This window comes from Ursus maritimus, unplaced genomic scaffold, assembly GCF_017311325.1.
Source record: "Ursus maritimus isolate PB19 unplaced genomic scaffold, ASM1731132v1 scaffold_14, whole genome shotgun sequence".
NCBI classification, from domain to species: domain Eukaryota; kingdom Metazoa; phylum Chordata; class Mammalia; order Carnivora; family Ursidae; genus Ursus; species Ursus maritimus.
In genome coordinates, this window is record NW_024423786.1 from 49,193,140 (window position 1) to 49,208,596 (window position 15,457).

General features: G+C 55.2%; 1 protein-coding gene and 1 long non-coding RNA gene across 2 annotated transcripts in view; one reads left to right on the forward strand and one right to left on the reverse strand.

Annotated features, from left to right (window-relative positions):
- ELAVL3 (ELAV like RNA binding protein 3) overlaps nt 1–14,793 on the forward strand; it is a 20,704-nt gene extending 5,911 nt beyond the window's left edge. Inside the window, exons 5-11 of the mRNA XM_040628269.1 lie at nt 3,990–4,206; nt 4,533–4,636; nt 8,044–8,197; nt 8,357–8,582; nt 9,514–9,552; nt 11,008–11,157; nt 14,613–14,793. Coding sequence (XP_040484203.1) covers nt 3,990–4,206; nt 4,533–4,636; nt 8,044–8,197; nt 8,357–8,582; nt 9,514–9,552; nt 11,008–11,157; nt 14,613–14,793 — 1,071 coding nt within the window. The remainder of the gene's footprint in view (nt 1–3,989; nt 4,207–4,532; nt 4,637–8,043; nt 8,198–8,356; nt 8,583–9,513; nt 9,553–11,007; nt 11,158–14,612) is intronic.
- An 84-nt stretch (nt 14,794–14,877) lies between these two features.
- Nucleotides 14,878–15,451, reverse strand: LOC121102540. The gene is made up of 2 exons (XR_005834623.1): nt 15,308–15,451; nt 14,878–15,191 (listed from the first exon to the last, which is right to left on the reverse strand). It is a non-coding gene; the product is annotated as an uncharacterized LOC121102540 (long non-coding RNA).
- Nucleotides 15,452–15,457: the final 6 nt, after the last annotated feature.

Here is a 15,457-nt window from a genome sequence, read left to right on the forward strand (position 1 = left end):
GATGCCTAGGCTAGGTGTAGAGTACGGGCTCAGTTTCACTTTGCTCTTATTTTTACTACTGTTATTAGCCTTTTTGTTAGTAAAGTGGGCTGTGATGTCCAAGCCCTGGACTTGAATTCTTGATCCACCATTGGCATGCTACCCAGCCTTGTGTAAATCCCTACCCCTTCATTGAGATTCAGTTTCCTCTTCTGCTAAATGAAGGAAAGAGTCCCATAATGATCAATGTTGGAAGAATTGCCCAGAAATTTTCCCATAAAGGATTTTGTCTGGCACAGAGCAGGGCCTCGATACATGGCCATCAGTAAAGTATTAACCTTCTGAAACTGGATGCGGATCCGTAGCAGGCGTTCCGGCTTCATGGCAGGCGCTGGGGGCAGACATTGCTCATCAACCCAATGTGTGTTCCTGCTCAGTCTGGACGTGGCTTCAGAATAATTCTCCCGGAAGCCCCCGGACAGCCGCTCTTAGCCAACTGTGGATACAGGGGAGCTGACCCTCCGTGCCATCCTTTTACTAAGAATAAATGGAAAGGAAACAGAGGCTCAAAGAAGAGCTAAGATCATCCCTGAGGACACACACCTGTAAGGTGGCAGAGCTGCCCCCACGCATTTGTCACTGTCATTAAAAACAGCTCTGAAGTCCAACATAGCCAGGTTTGAAATCGAATTCCCCACTGATATCACTCAACGTCTCTGAGCTCGGTTGCCTCACTTATAAAATGGAGAATGTGTTGCTGTCTCTAAGGATGATTGGGAGACATAAGTGGAAGGATGCCTGGAAGCACTTCACGCGGTGCTGGGCACACAGAAGATGTCAGCTGGGGCAGGACCAGTATTAATAACAGGTATTACAAGGCAGGGATGGCAGATATGACAAGCTGCTTCCTGTGACTGTGCCCACGGCAGACCTGATCCCAGAATGCTTTCCAGCTGCACCCACGTATGGCGTTAGTGCCTTCCCTGGTCACTGTGCCAGTAACTTGGAGTTTGCAGCAAAGTGGAGCAGAGACCCAGAAGCATATCGGAGGACACACAGCTGAGAAATGTTAGAGCTAACCCTGTTCTTCGGTTGGCAGTGAAGTTGAAAATATGGACTCTGGATCCAAAAAGCTCCTGTGAAAATCTCCGTTTCGCCATTTATAAGCTGCGTGACCTTGAGTAATTTTTAAAACTTTGCTGAACTTCACTTTCCTCATCTGTTGTCTTTGTCAGCTCAGCTCAGCTCAGGCTGCTCTCATGAAATACCATAAACTGGGGGGCTTAAACAACAGACATTAATTCTCATAAATCTTCTTCTTCTGGAGGCTGGGAAGTCCAAGATCAAGGTACCAGCTGAGCTGGTTCCTAGTAAGGACTTGCTACCTGCTTTGCCGATGGACATCTTCTTGCTATGTCCTCACATGGCGGAGAGAGAGATCATCTCTCTCCTGTCCCTCCCCCCCTTTTTTTAAAGATTTTATTTTATTTATTTGTGAGGGAGCGAGTGAGAAAGAGAGCACAAGCTGGGGAGAAGGGGCAGAGGGAGAGGGAGAAGCAGGCCCTCTGCTGAGCAGGGAGCCTGGCATGGGGCTCGATCCCAGGACCCTGGGATCATGACCTGAGCCTAAGGCAGATGCTTAACTGACTGGGCCACACAGGCGCCCCTCTCCTGTCTCTTTTTGTAAGGACATGAATCCCATTCATGAGGGCTCCACCCTCGTGACCTAATTACCTCCCAAAGGCTCCACATCCAAATACCATCACATTGGGGATTAGTTTTCAACATATGAGTTTGAGGGGACACAAGCATCCAGTTCGTAACATCTTAAACAGAAGAATTAAGCTCTCTTTTCAGGGTGATTGTGAATAAGAAAAAAAAATAATAAACATTGCCTGTAGAGGGCTTTGCACTGTGCCTGGCACACAGTAGGACCAATATTGGGAACAAGTATGATATTATATTTTGGGTCAGGGATGGCTGAGATGAAGTGTACATACTGACTCCTTCTAATTCTGTAGCCTCAAAGACCTTGCTAATCAATCACAGTGATCTCTCCTGCTGAAACTGAATATGGCTTCTAATCCTTCCTAATTCATCCCTTTAGGAAAACCCTACCAATCGATTTGATTTTTCAAGTGAGGACAACCCATCTGCCAACCATGCCATTGGAGAAAACCTAAGGAAATGTTGGCTATTTTACCTTCCCATGCCCATGACAAATAATCCCAGCACTGTTTCCTACTGAGCACAGATGTGGCTGTAAAATTCTTCTCTGTGTGGTCCTTATGTGTAAAATAGATGTAGAATATATTTGAAAATTGCTAAGGAAGTAGATCTTAGAAGTTCTCATCACAGGAAAAAAAAATAGAACTATATATGGTGATCGATGTTAACTAGACTTATAGTGGAGATAATTTTGCAATATATACAAATATTGAATCATTATGTTATACATCTGAAACTAATGTAATATCATATGTTAATTATTTAAAAATGGAAATAGGGAAAAAACGTTAATTAAAATTCAACATCCATTCTTTAAAAAAAAAATCTTGTTAGGATACTAGGAATAAAATTAAACACTCATAACATAAAAACCCACAGCAAAAATCAAATTTAACTGAGCAATGTTTAATGCATCTCCTTTAACATCATGAATAAAAAAGCCACTATCACACTGTAACCCCTGCAATAAGACAAGAAAAATAAATAACAGGTATAGATTGGAGATAAAGAAATAAAATTGTCATTATTTGCTGGTGTTATTATGCTGTACATTTAAATAGCTCAGGGGCACCTAGCTGCCTCAGTCAGTAAAGCATGCAACTCTTGATCTCGGGGTTGTGAGTTTGAGCCCCATATTTGGTGTAGAGATTACTTAAAAATAAAATCTTTTTTTAAAAGATATTATTTTTATTTTTATCTTTTAAAGATTTTATTCATTTATTTGAGAGAGAGAGAGAGAAAACACGAGCAGGGGGAAGGGCAGAGGGAGAGGGAGAAGAAGACCCCTGCCAAGCAGGCAGCCCCATGAGGGCCTCCATCCCAGAACCCTGGGATCATGACCTAAGCCGAGCCGAAGGCAGATGCTTCACCGACTGAGCCACCCAGGCGCCCTTATTTTTTGTTTGAGAGTGAACGAGCGAGCGAGAGAGCACAAGCTGGGGGAGAGGTGGAGGGAGAAGCAGACTCCCCACTGAGCAGGGAGTCAGATGGAGGGCTCAATCCCAGGACCCCAGGATCATGACCTGAGCCGAAGACAGATGCTTAACCAACTAAGCCACCCAGATGCCCCTTAAAAATAAAATCTTAAAGAAAAAATAATAGCGGCCTCTGCGTGGCTTAGTCGGTTGGGCATCCGATTCTTGATTTCAGCTCAGGTCGTGATCTCAGGGTTGTAGGATCGAGCCCCACATCAGGCTCAGTGCTGGGTGTGGGGGGAGTCTGCTTGAGATTCTCTCTCTTCCTCTCCCCCTGCCCCTCCTCTCTCTCTCTCTAATGAATAAATTTTTGAAAAATAAAAAAAATAGCTCAGTGGCAAAACTGGGGGGGGGGTGTAAATGCCTAGTGGGGAAATTATTCAGGAAGCAAAAGGAATATTAACACATTTGGGATAGGAATTCCCTTTGGTGGGAGGAGGGCAGTACATGGTCAGGAAGAAGCTTATGAGGACTTCAAAGCTAATAAAAATGTTATATTTCTTATTGTGAAGACAAAAGTGTTCATCTTATTATTCTAGAAATACACAGACTGATATTAGACAAACAGGCAAATAGCAAACAGACATACATGGCATCTATATATGGAATTTTTCACAGTAAAATCACATGTAAGGTTCTTGCCTAATGCTGAAGGAGTGGAAGGGATTGTTACTATACTTGTCCTCTCTCCATGTTTAAGCCCATGTCAGACATGACTGATCCATCACCACTGAGCCGTTCCTCACTCCCACTGATGCCTGTGTAGGGACTGGGCCGTGAGCGGGTGTGGCCTGTTGTCTCCAGCAGATACTCGGGGCCATGGAGTCTCAGGTGGCGGGGGGCCCGGCCGGCCCGGCCCTGCCCAATGGGCCACTCCTTGGTACAAACGGAGCCACTGACGACAGCAAGACCAACCTTATCGTCAACTACCTGCCCCAGAACATGACCCAGGACGAGTTCAAGAGTCTCTTCGGCAGCATTGGTGACATCGAATCCTGCAAGTTGGTTCGGGATAAGATCACAGGTGTGGCTGCTGGCAGGTGGGGAGGGAGGGGACAGAGGTGGTAGTCTCAGGAGTACAGGTGTGATGGGGGCAGGTGGCACCCTGGGGGATCTGAGGTGTGATGGGGAGACAGGTGTGACCCATGGTAGGGTATCTCAGGGTCAGTGGGGTTGGCAGGACTCTGGGGGATCTGAAGTGTCCTTGAGGGCAAGTTAGTACTCATGGGGAACAGTAAGGTGGGGATCTTGATTCTCATAACCTTGAGTGATGGCAGTCAGCCTCTCAGGACTGGGTCTGGGAGGACACTGATAGGTCTGGGGAAGTCATCATCCTGGTCCTGCCCACAGGGCAGAGCCTCGGTTATGGGTTTGTGAACTACTCTGATCCCAACGATGCAGACAAAGCCATCAACACCCTCAACGGCCTCAAACTGCAGACGAAGACCATCAAGGTTAGTGCCCTCATTTCCCTCTGCTGCCCATCCCCCGCGACTGCCCATCTGCAACAGTCCCCAGCCCCTCTTACTACTGTCCACTTGGACTGCCCCCTTCACTGCCACTTAACCCCTACAGCCACCTACCCTCCCCACACACCCTTTTCCCCACTACCACCCAACATTTTCCATGGCTCATCCCCTGAATAGTTCAAACTCTCCGCTGAGTTCCTAGCTGGGCACCTGGGGCCCAGTGGCTCTGCCTCTCTGAAACTCAGTTTCCTTATTTGTCAGTGAGAATATCAGCTTCGCATTCTCTGGTGGCTCAGGGAGGTAGCCATGCCATTGGCCGGAGAAGAGTGACCAGGGTCTGATGGGCAGTCCCCCTTGCCTTTGTCATGGAAATGGGGGAGGGATGGGGGCCCATCCGCCATCTGGAGCCTAATTAGGGTCTGAGAGGGCGGGATTAGGGGCAATCCCCTCCCCCACCTTTGTGCAATGCCCCTCCCCCCACGACCTCCCCTCTCAGCAGCTGCAGCTGGGACTCTACTAGCCCAGATTCCCTGGGGGGGATCGCCATGGAAACGCCCCTCTCTAGGTATGCCTGGGGGTGTCTGGACTCCACCCCACAAATCTGCTCTGGAACCTTGGGGGAGGCTGAGCTGGGGGTGCCCATCTAGCCCCTGGTTCTCTCTGGGAACAGAGGTGCAGGAATCTCTTCCTCTTCCCATTGTGCGTTGTGGGAGAGGATGAGGTCATGACCTAACGGGTCCCTCCATGGCCAACTAGACTCAGAAGCCCTGGGGCATGAGAGTGACAAATCCAGAGGGCCACTGTATGCATGCAGTGCAGTGAGTGTGAGTGTGTGTGTGTGTGTGTGTGTGTGAGATGCCCTGGGCTGTGAGCCATTGTGTTTGTGGGACACCGGGACTGTGTGTTGTCACATGAGTCTGGCTATTACAGACCGCGGGTGTGTCACTATGTGTCTGTGGGATGTGGGTTTATTTCACAGGTGCTTCGTGACGCACTGTGACTCTGGCTGTGACCCGGCGGGGCTGTGTGGCTGTGTCTGGTTGTGACTGGGTGGTTGTGTGGGTGTGTCTACCTGTGCCCCATTCGGGGTGTGGGCTTGTGCGGTGGTGACAGGTGTGTGGTTCTGCGACTCATACTGTCTCTGGCTCTGTCCCAGAGCCTCTGGGGACGTCTGGGCAGCCTTGAGTCACCCTTTGGCTGGTGTCGGCCCTGGGGCTGTGCAGAGGGAGGCACGGGGCGGCCTCGTGTCTGTGCGTGCGGGTCTGTGTGTCTGCCTGGGTGGCACTGTTGTACGGTCGCTCCGACTGGATGCTCTGGCAGATTTTGCCCACGTCCTGTCCTGGTGAAGGGGTGTGGCCAAGCACACACCCAGGTGAGGGACCCGGTCAGCCCCCGTTATGGGGGGATGGAAAAGACCCCCGAAGACCGGCTTGGTGCCTCAAATGACCCCTGAGCCCAAACGCCCACCCAGGAGCTGAGGCCCGTCTTCGCCTCACCCCTAACTCTGATTGTCAACAAGCCCTCCCCCCTCAAAACTCCCAGCCCCGTGGGCCGGAGTGGAAGCCATTGAGTACGTGGCCATGATTTTGAATGACTATTACGGGAAAAAGAGCAGCCGCTGGGTTTGTGTGTGTTTCCTGGAGGACCCCAGGTGCGCGCGATTGCATTAATTAGCACCCCTCCACCTCCAGCCCAGGGGCGCCCTCACCTGACCCACGCCCCGCCCAATGTACTCCTTTTGTTAGTTTTTTAATTAGTCATTTCTGATGAAGTGCTCTGCCCTCCCAAATCACCATGCCGAACAAAAGCCAGACCCTTGACAATGACCCTTATCTACCCAGAGGTTAATTTAGAAGGATTCAGAAAATAGTGGCAGAAGTAAGTGGAAAGAGAAGCTTGTGCCCCCAGTGCCCCTGCCAGCTCTAGGTCAACCTGTTAGCATCTGGGGGCGGCCCCTCCAAACTGTGTTTCCAGGACACTGATAAGCACACAACGAGAGGGGGTCACACAACTGGCTGCTGTGTAAATGGACTTTTCTTTCCCCCAGTTCACAATACTCACCACTGTTTCTGGGAAATAAATACACACGTCCGCCATTTTTTAAACAGCTGCAGAGAGTTTCATTGTGCGGCTGGACCATAATTACTGACAGAAATCGAATGGCGGTACTAAAACATGTCTTCTTCACCACTGAGAGAAGTGCTTGCAGACAGTGCTAGGGGTGGGGCGGAGGACCAAATTCAGACGGAAGAGGACAGGGAGGACATTTCAGCTGAGACTGGAAGAAGAAAGGAGAGGAAGGGCGTTCCAGGCCGAGGGGAACAGCCAGAGCAAAGGCCCTGGGGCCGAAGTGTGCCTGGTGTGTTTGGGCAACAAGGAGGAGACTCGTGTGGCTGAAACAGAGCAGTCTGGGCAGAGATGAGAGTGAGGGGGTGGGGTGGTAGGCTGGTTATGCAGGACCTTGTGGGCTGTGAGAAGGACTTTTACTCTGGGGAAGGTGGGAGCCACAGAAGGTTCCGAGCAAAGGAAGGCTGTGCCCTGACTCAGTTGCTCACAGGCGCCCTCTGGCAGCTGTGGAGGAAAGAGACTGGGGAGGTTAGGGCGGGAGTGGGGACCAGAGTAGAGGCTGCTGTGCTGGTCTGGGTGAGGAAGGGTGGGAGGTGGGCCAGGAGGCAGCAGCAGAAGTGGGGGAAGTGTGTGGACTCCGGGTAATGAGGAAGAATCAGCAGTGCATTGGATGTGGGTGTGAAAGACGGGCACGAGGGACAACGGAGGCTGGGGACCTGAGCACCCAGGAGGACGAAGCTGCCATTACTGAACTGAGGCACAAGCTGGGGACAGTTGGAAGCTGGATGCAGCCTCACTGAGTGTGATCCACTGTGAGACCTCGGGGGGTGCCCAGAGGCAGGTGTCAAAGGTATGCAGCTTGGGGGTCAGGCCCGCACTGGGGACGGACATTTGGGAGTCATCAGCATCGAGCTGGTGGCTGAAGACCTGAGCGACGCTGATGGCCCCAATGTGGTCAGAAAGAGCAGGGCCAGAGTCCCGGGCTCACTTTTCAAAGGAGCGGGAAATGTCATGTTGACGGAAGGTATGGCGTGAGAGCAGGAGCTGGGGACTCGGGGTCCTCAGGGAGACATCTGCCCCCCAGGGCCCAGCGACAGGTTTCCCTCACCCCTGTATGTAGGCCAGGCCACATTATCGGCCATGGCCGTGTCCCCCCGCTCAAGCCCTGGCCGGCACCAGCCACGGAAACTACTTGAGAGATAGTTACTGAGGGAACAGATGAGGCCCTTCTGCCGCTTGCTGACGGTCAGGACGTGGCCTCACTCTCCCCATCTGTGAAAAGGGTCTTCCCCTCACCTCTGTCCACCTGGCCCACCCCCCTCCAGGTGTCCTATGCCAGACCCAGTTCTGCATCCATCCGAGATGCTAACCTGTATGTCAGTGGACTCCCCAAGACCATGAGCCAGAAAGAAATGGAGCAGCTCTTCTCCCAGTATGGCCGCATCATCACGTCTCGGATCCTGGTGGACCAGGTCACAGGTCAGGCTGCCGGGGACGATGCACTTGGCAGGGCACTGGGCGAAGGCACGGCGGGGGGGCGGGGGGTGAAATGGAGAAGGCGGGCAGGGCCGGGGCAGAAGCAGGTGAGGGGGTCACAAGAAGGGGCAGGGTCCTCATGACGCCCTCACTCCCTGGCAGGCGTCTCTCGGGGTGTGGGTTTCATCCGCTTCGACAAGAGGATCGAGGCCGAGGAGGCCATCAAAGGCCTGAATGGGCAGAAGCCACTGGGCGCCGCGGAGCCCATCACGGTCAAGTTCGCCAACAACCCGAGTCAGAAGACTGGGCAGGCCCTGCTCACTCACCTCTACCAGTCGTCAGCCCGGCGCTACGCAGGCCCCCTGCACCATCAGACACAGCGCTTCCGGTAAGCCCCCTGCCACCCCGCCCCCAGGCACCCTGGACCCCCACATGCTGGGGGCCCAAGCCTTGCAGCCCCCTACCCTGAACCTCATTCCTCAGGCCAAAGGGACACTGGGAGGGTATCCGCACGCCGGGGCCACTGAGGGCCGCAAAAGGGAAATGTGTGAGTCTGTCAGATGTTGAGGCCAAGCCTTGTACGCAGCAGGCACTCAATGTATGCAGGGCACTGAGTGTATTAATGGTATTAAGAGTTTATTTTTTGTAAAGATTTATTAGAGAGAGAGAGAGGGAGAGAGTGCGGGGTGGGGGGAGCAGAGGAAGAGGGAGAAGCAGGCTCCCGGCTTCTGCGAGCCCGATGCGGGGCTGGATCCCAGGATCCCGGGATCATGACCTGAGCTGAAGGCAGACCCTTAACGACTGAGCCACCCAGGTGCCCTCGGTATTAAGCATTTTCGAGTCACCTGATTGGGGCCCCCCTGTCTCAGGGGTGGAGCTCCCGCGCTGCCTCCAGGTAGATATACTTATGAGGACAGGGCTTGTCTTGCCTGTACTTTATGAACAGGGACCCTGAGGCACCAAGAGGTACTGTCACTTGCCCAGCCCAGGCACTGCCCAAAAGAGACCTGAGAACCTCCCCTTCTGGGGACCTGAGCCCCGCAGGGTGGTGGCAGGCGAGTGGGGCGGGGTAGGCTGGGGTGGGGAGGACAGGACACGGGGGCAGGCCAGGCAGCGGCAGGGCAGGCGAGAGGCAGTGCCCGAGTGACCACGGTTCCGTGCCAGGCGGTGTCCAGCCGGGCGGGGAGCAGGCGGGTGGGGGCAGGGCCGGGCTGCTGGCCTGCTGGGTGGGGGCGGGGAGGGCAGTCGGGCCGGCTGGCGAGCGTCACAGCTGGGGGTGTGCCCAGAGGCCACGGGTGACCACCCTTTTGCTTCCACAGGCTGGATAATTTGCTCAACATGGCCTACGGAGTCAAGAGGTAACAGTGCCCCCGCCCCGCTGCCCCCAGCTCCCCACTGTCCCTCCTTGGACTCTTGCCCCAGTGCACCCCCTCCCCCTGCCTCCCCACCTGACTGCCAGCTTAGCTGCGTCTGCCCCCTGTCTGGGAGGGGTAGGGGCTGTGGAGCCTAGTAAATGCCTTGAAAGAGCTGCTATGGAATTTGGGCCCAGAGGGCCTGTCCAGGGCGCTCTCCAGCCCAGGGAAGGGGTCCCAGCCTTGGGTCTGGTCACAGCCAAGCCCCCTGGTTCCCATGCTAAGTCTGAGCTCCGTCTGCAACAGCTGACGGTCTTTGCTGAGGGTCACAGAAGGCCCCCTCTTACCCCATAGTCTGGGGTGGACCTTGAGGCCCACACGACGTTGTCCACATCCCTGACCTGTGAGGGTCCCTGTGTTTACCGCGTCATGAGCTGTTGAGCACGCACTGAGTGTCCGGCGCTGGGCTCGGGGCTGGGGACCCAACGTGGCCCAGCCAGACTTGGTCTCCCATGGAGACGACATGACGTTGAGCACAGTGCTTGGCACATAGTGAGCGCTCAATAAAAGGTAGCCGCTCTTGCGATTCTGGTTACTGTTGTTCATTATCTCAGTCTAGTGGGGAGGAGACAGACAACAGCCAACTGGGCCGTGAAGGGGGCAGGAGAGGGGCTGACGGGGACCTGCCAAGACTGCTCACGTCACCAAGGCGGCAGCACCTGTGCGGAATGGGGGAGAAGGGAGCAGGCAGTTCGTCCCCAGGGGTCACACCGAATGGGTCAGACCCGGGCCCCCCCCTGAGCTGAGCCAGGCCTGGGAAGGGAGGGAGGCTGTGAGGAATGAGGGTGGAGCCAATCCTGTCTGTTCATTCATTCGGTCCCTCCATGGGTCAGTCAACAAACCCTCCCAAGTGCGGCTGCGCTCAGAGCTGCTCCAGGCTGGGGCTCCACAGGGAACAGAACCTCACAGGGAAAGGGGAGTGGACGCTAAATACACAATATGAGCAGGAGAAGGCTGGCAAAGGGCAGAGGAAGGCAGCGGAGCGCCGCCCTTCGGGGTGGGGTCGCCGGGGGGAGGGCGGGAGTTGGGTGGGAAAAGGTGCCAAGGGAGGGGTACTTGGCCAGGAGCGGGGAAGGGGCCAGAGGTCTACAGGGCCAAGGACCCTGTAGGGTCAAAGGTTAGGGGGTCAGGGTGTAGATGGAGACTCCTGGCAGGATTGTGGGAGAGGGCCTGACATTCAGGGAAGGTCAGAAGTCAGGCCAGGGCTACATGTCGGGACGGAGATGCAGGTGGGGTCAGAGGCAGAGGTCACGAGGCCATGGCAGAGTCAGGACAACGCAGGGATCACTGACCGGCCGGCAGTCCCGACAGCATCAGGGGTCGCAGGGGCTCAGGGGTGTGCCGGGGGTCAGGGCAGAGCCCGCGTGACCCCCAAAGTAGTCCCCTGTCGCTCATCGCCAGGTTCTCGCCCATCGCCATCGACGGCATGAGTGGCCTCGCGGGTGTGGGCCTGTCGGGGGGCGCGGCGGGCGCTGGCTGGTGTATCTTCGTGTACAACCTGTCGCCGGAGGCGGACGAGAGCGTGCTGTGGCAGCTGTTCGGGCCCTTTGGGCCCTCCCCGGGCAGCAGAGAGAGAGAGAAAGAGAGAGAGAGGGGCCCCGAGAGAGACAGCGCAGGCAGACCACCGACGGCACGAGGGCCCCGCGTCCCTGCGGAAGCCACAGGGTGAGCACTCGGGGTGGGAGAGTCTGCAGGGAATGGGGGGTGCCTGGGGGTCCCCCAACCCGTCCTCCTGCCCCCACCCCAGGCTGGGCTGTTTACTCTCTCGTCTTGGTTTTGTTCATGGCGATGGTTTTTGTTTCTTTTTTCGGCTAAAAAGAAAGCAGAGATGTGCCCCCACCCTACCTTCGACCACCCTCCATGGGATGGCTTTGCGGGGGCGCTGGGGGTGCCCTCCAAGACCCCCTTGCCCAGGCCTCCCCAACACCTAGATGAGCCTGAGGGGAGGGGGAACAGGTTTAAAAATCCCCAAAAAAGCGAAACGGAGGAGGGGTGTGGGCATCCCTGGCCCAGAGCCCCTGGATGGAGTGTGAGGAGCAGGGGGAGGGGCTGGAAACAGAAACAAAATGAAAAAAAGGGGGGGTGGGGGGGAAGAAAAACTCTATTTTTGTAAAAAGGGAAAAAAGACCTCGTGGAGAATTTTTACTGGGGATTCTTGAACTTGAAAAAAAAACACAAAAAAAGACAAAAAAAAAAAAAAGAAAATATTTTGGCAGGTTATGTTTACCAACTGGGGCAGGGGCAGGGAGCAGGGCTTGGGGGCCGGGGGTCCACGGGGCCACACAGAGAAACACAGCCACGCAAAGACACGCGGGGGCATGCGCACGCACACGCGTGTGCACGCACACACACACACACACACACCACAGGGACACACAGAAGCACTGACAGACCCAGAGACACACCCGGACACCTTCAGGAGCTCACTGGCCAGAGCCAGACGTGCAGACACACACGTGGATAATCACAGGAGACCGAAGCAGGGGGCTACACAAATGTGGCCGCGGGCAAACACCGTCGTGGGCAAAGGCGGCCACAGGTGGACCAGGAACGCGAACATTTCCACGTGGACGCGTGAGAGCAGAGACAGATACATTTGGACACACAAATCTAGACACCCAATCATGGAGAAACAGAGATACAACACCCTGGAGACACCGACATGCCCATAGCATCCCTTAGGCCCAGGCAAGAGGTCGTAGCCCAGACCCTGGCCCAGTCCACTTCCTCCAGCTAGGCCGCCCGGGTCTCCTCCGGACGCGTGGCCCCACTCAGCCCGGCCCCAGGTTCTCTGCAGAGCTCTCTCCTGGCTCATCCGTGGTCCCTGCCGCCCACGAACACAGGCGTGCACACAACATCCATGCATCCAGACACACGATACCTCGTTTCACTTTTGGCGTCACGGTGGGCTGGAGGCAGCCCCCCCCCAACACTTGAGGCCAAAGGACCCCCTGTCCCCGGGGCTGAACCTCCCTGGGCTGAGGCCCTGGCCCAGAGGCTGAGGGGGGAGGCTGGGCCCTGAGCCTTCCCCCTCCCCCAAGGCCTCCCCAGCAGGAAGTACCCCCTGTTCCCTCCAGGCACCCCCCACCCTGGGGTGGATGGGCCCAGGGGCCCAGCCCTGAATTCCCTTCCCACCTACTTGTCACCCCCCTTTCAGTTTGTTGGGTTTTTCCGTCTTTCCAAACTCCTGAGGGCCGTGGGTGCAGCCCCCATCCCGAGTCCCAGCCCCGGCTTCTGTCTGGAAAGTCCAGACACTTTCCATTCCCCTAGTTTTCATTCTTTTTAAAAAAAAAAAAAGAAAAAAAAAAAAAAAGAAAGAAAGAAAAGAAGAAAAGGAAAAAAAAAGAAAGAAAAAATTCCAACAGAAGCCGAAGGCCGGAGCCCCTGGGAGCCCTCGCAGCCCCCCACCCCCCGCAGCGGGCCCAGTCGGAACTGAGAATTGCAAACCCCGAGTTCAGCTTGAGTCGCCCTTCCTCCGGTGTCCCTGCGTTTGGTGTCCGGCCATGGCCCCATCTGACTGCCCAGCTCTCTCTCCCCCACCCCTCCCGGTGTTTGTTAGTAAACGTCTGTGGAGCTTCTGCTGCAAGGAACAAAAAGAAAAAAAAAATCAAAAAAGCGACAAAAAAACACAAACAGAAGAGGAAAAAAGCGACAAAAAAAAAAAAGGAAGAAAAAAACACACACAGAAGAGATTAAAAAAAAAAAGGAAAAAAAAAAAAAGACATAAACTGGCACCAGTTAACTTTCTTGTACTTTTTTGCCGAATTTAGCTTCTTGTAGTTTTAACTTATTGCTATGTTAACTATTTATTCTCCTTGTTGCCCTGTAAGGACATTTGTGTATATTTCTGTTACTTCATCCAGTTTGCAAGTTTAAAGGAACCACGATGTTCTCTTTGTTTCTTTAAGTTTTGCTGAGACGTGGTTATGCCTAATTTATTTATAAAAGGGGAAGTGGAATCATTAAAGTAATAATAATTATTAATAACAGTAATGGTAGCCGAGCGGCGCCCGGGGGGGCGTGTGCTCTGTGGGGCGGTCCCCGCGGCCAGCGACGTCCGGGGTCTTAACGGGATTATTTTTGCTCGTCTTGAGAATTTTTTCAGTCCTATTTAGCTGGTGAAAACCCTAGCTTGTTCTTGATACACGAACCTATTTATTCTTGTGGTTTTTAAGTCCTTCCCAACCTCCCAGCTCCCCTCCAGCAGGGCAGGCACCCCCAGCGGGTCCACCCCTCTCCCTCTGCTGTTTCTTGGGGCTCTCTCCCCTCCGCCCTCCGAGCGCAGGGACACGTGTGCACACGTGGGCAGCCGGCGTGCAGGAGGCGTCTGAGCAATAAGGGCTGGGTTTGTCCCCTACCCTGGGGCAGCCGGGCTCTGCAGAGGGGGCACCTCCCCACACACACCCTCCCCCACTGAGGCCTAGGCCCCTGACACCCCCGCGTCTGGGAGGGGACTTCTTTTTCTAAAACACAGAACTCAGCCCAGCCAGGCCCTCTCCCCAGAGGCCAGCCCCTCACCCCAGGGGCTGGGGGGCCTGGGGTCTTCCACATCCCTGGGGGTCAGGGACAAGGCCCGTGGGATGGGGGCTCAGCCCCTCCAGCCCTCCCCTCATCCTGTTATTTATTCAGAAGGTTTCAAATCACGACAGAGTCCATGTTGGAGGTGATAAAGAACTGTAAAAAAAAAAAAAGACAAAAAAGACAAAAAAAAAAAAAAAGTAAAAGACAAAAAAAAATCACAAAAACCCAAAACCCAACAAGAACACTTTGCGTTGCGTTTAGACTATTTATTACCGGGATTACAGGCCTGGCCGCGGTAACAGACTTTTACATGGAATTGTTTAATTATTTGTACTTTTCATGCCAGAAAATAAAAGTTCAGAATCTTACGGCCTCGGCTGTCTTGTGTGCTGGCAGGTGGGAGCATTGGGAGTGGGCGTCACTGGCCCGAGCCCCGAGGCCAACATCCCTGCCGCTGTCCCTCCCCGGGCCTCGCCACCGCACAGCCTGGCGCTCAGGATGGGTGGGAAACTGGTGCGGGCGGAAACCCTGAAGATTGCGGCCCGGGGCCCGCGCGCCCTGCGGTGCTGGGCTCTGCTCCGAGGCCCACGCAGCATCTCCTCCGATGTGAATCAGGCTCTGATGGGACCCCCGCTGCGGAGCCACCAGATGGGGGAGAAGGTCTGAGCACCATCTGCTTCTCCTGAATCCCACCCTCGGCCCATCCCTGGCCCGCTCACACCTGAGCAAAGCAAGGCAGACACAGCTTGGTTGGCGGGGGATCGTGTTTATTGTTTTGAGGTCACAGGTCAAGTCACTCATCCCCACCAGGAAGGGAGGCAGGCGCCCTGGGCGGGGTGGGGGTGGGGCGCCCGGGGTGGGCGAACCCCTTTATTCCACCTTTGGAGGCCGCCGGGGCCTGGGAACGTGGCTGTGCCCTGCCTGGCCCCCCGAGAGCAGGGCACGGAGCTCCACACGGTTCCTGCCCCCGCGGGGAGGGTGAGGAGACCCGGGGGCGGGCCTTGGTCCACAGACGGCGGGGTGGGTGGGCGGCCCCGCTGGGGAGGTTCCCATGCCTTGAGGTTCTGCGGCCAGAGAAAGACCAAATGAGAGAGGCGGAGGCGGACGGGCGGGCAGACAAGTTTTCCTCAGCCCCTGCTGCACCCCCAGGTGGAGGAGGCCCCCTCAGCTCCCTGCCCACCTCGGCGCCCAGGAGGGCTAGAGCTCGTCGTGGTCGCCGTCGGCAGGTGGTTCGGGCGGCGGCTCCGGGCAGGCGGCTGGCGTCATCAGCTCCATGAGGTACTCGCAGCGACTGGGCTCCGTCGTGCTGGTCACCACTGTTTCCTTTCCA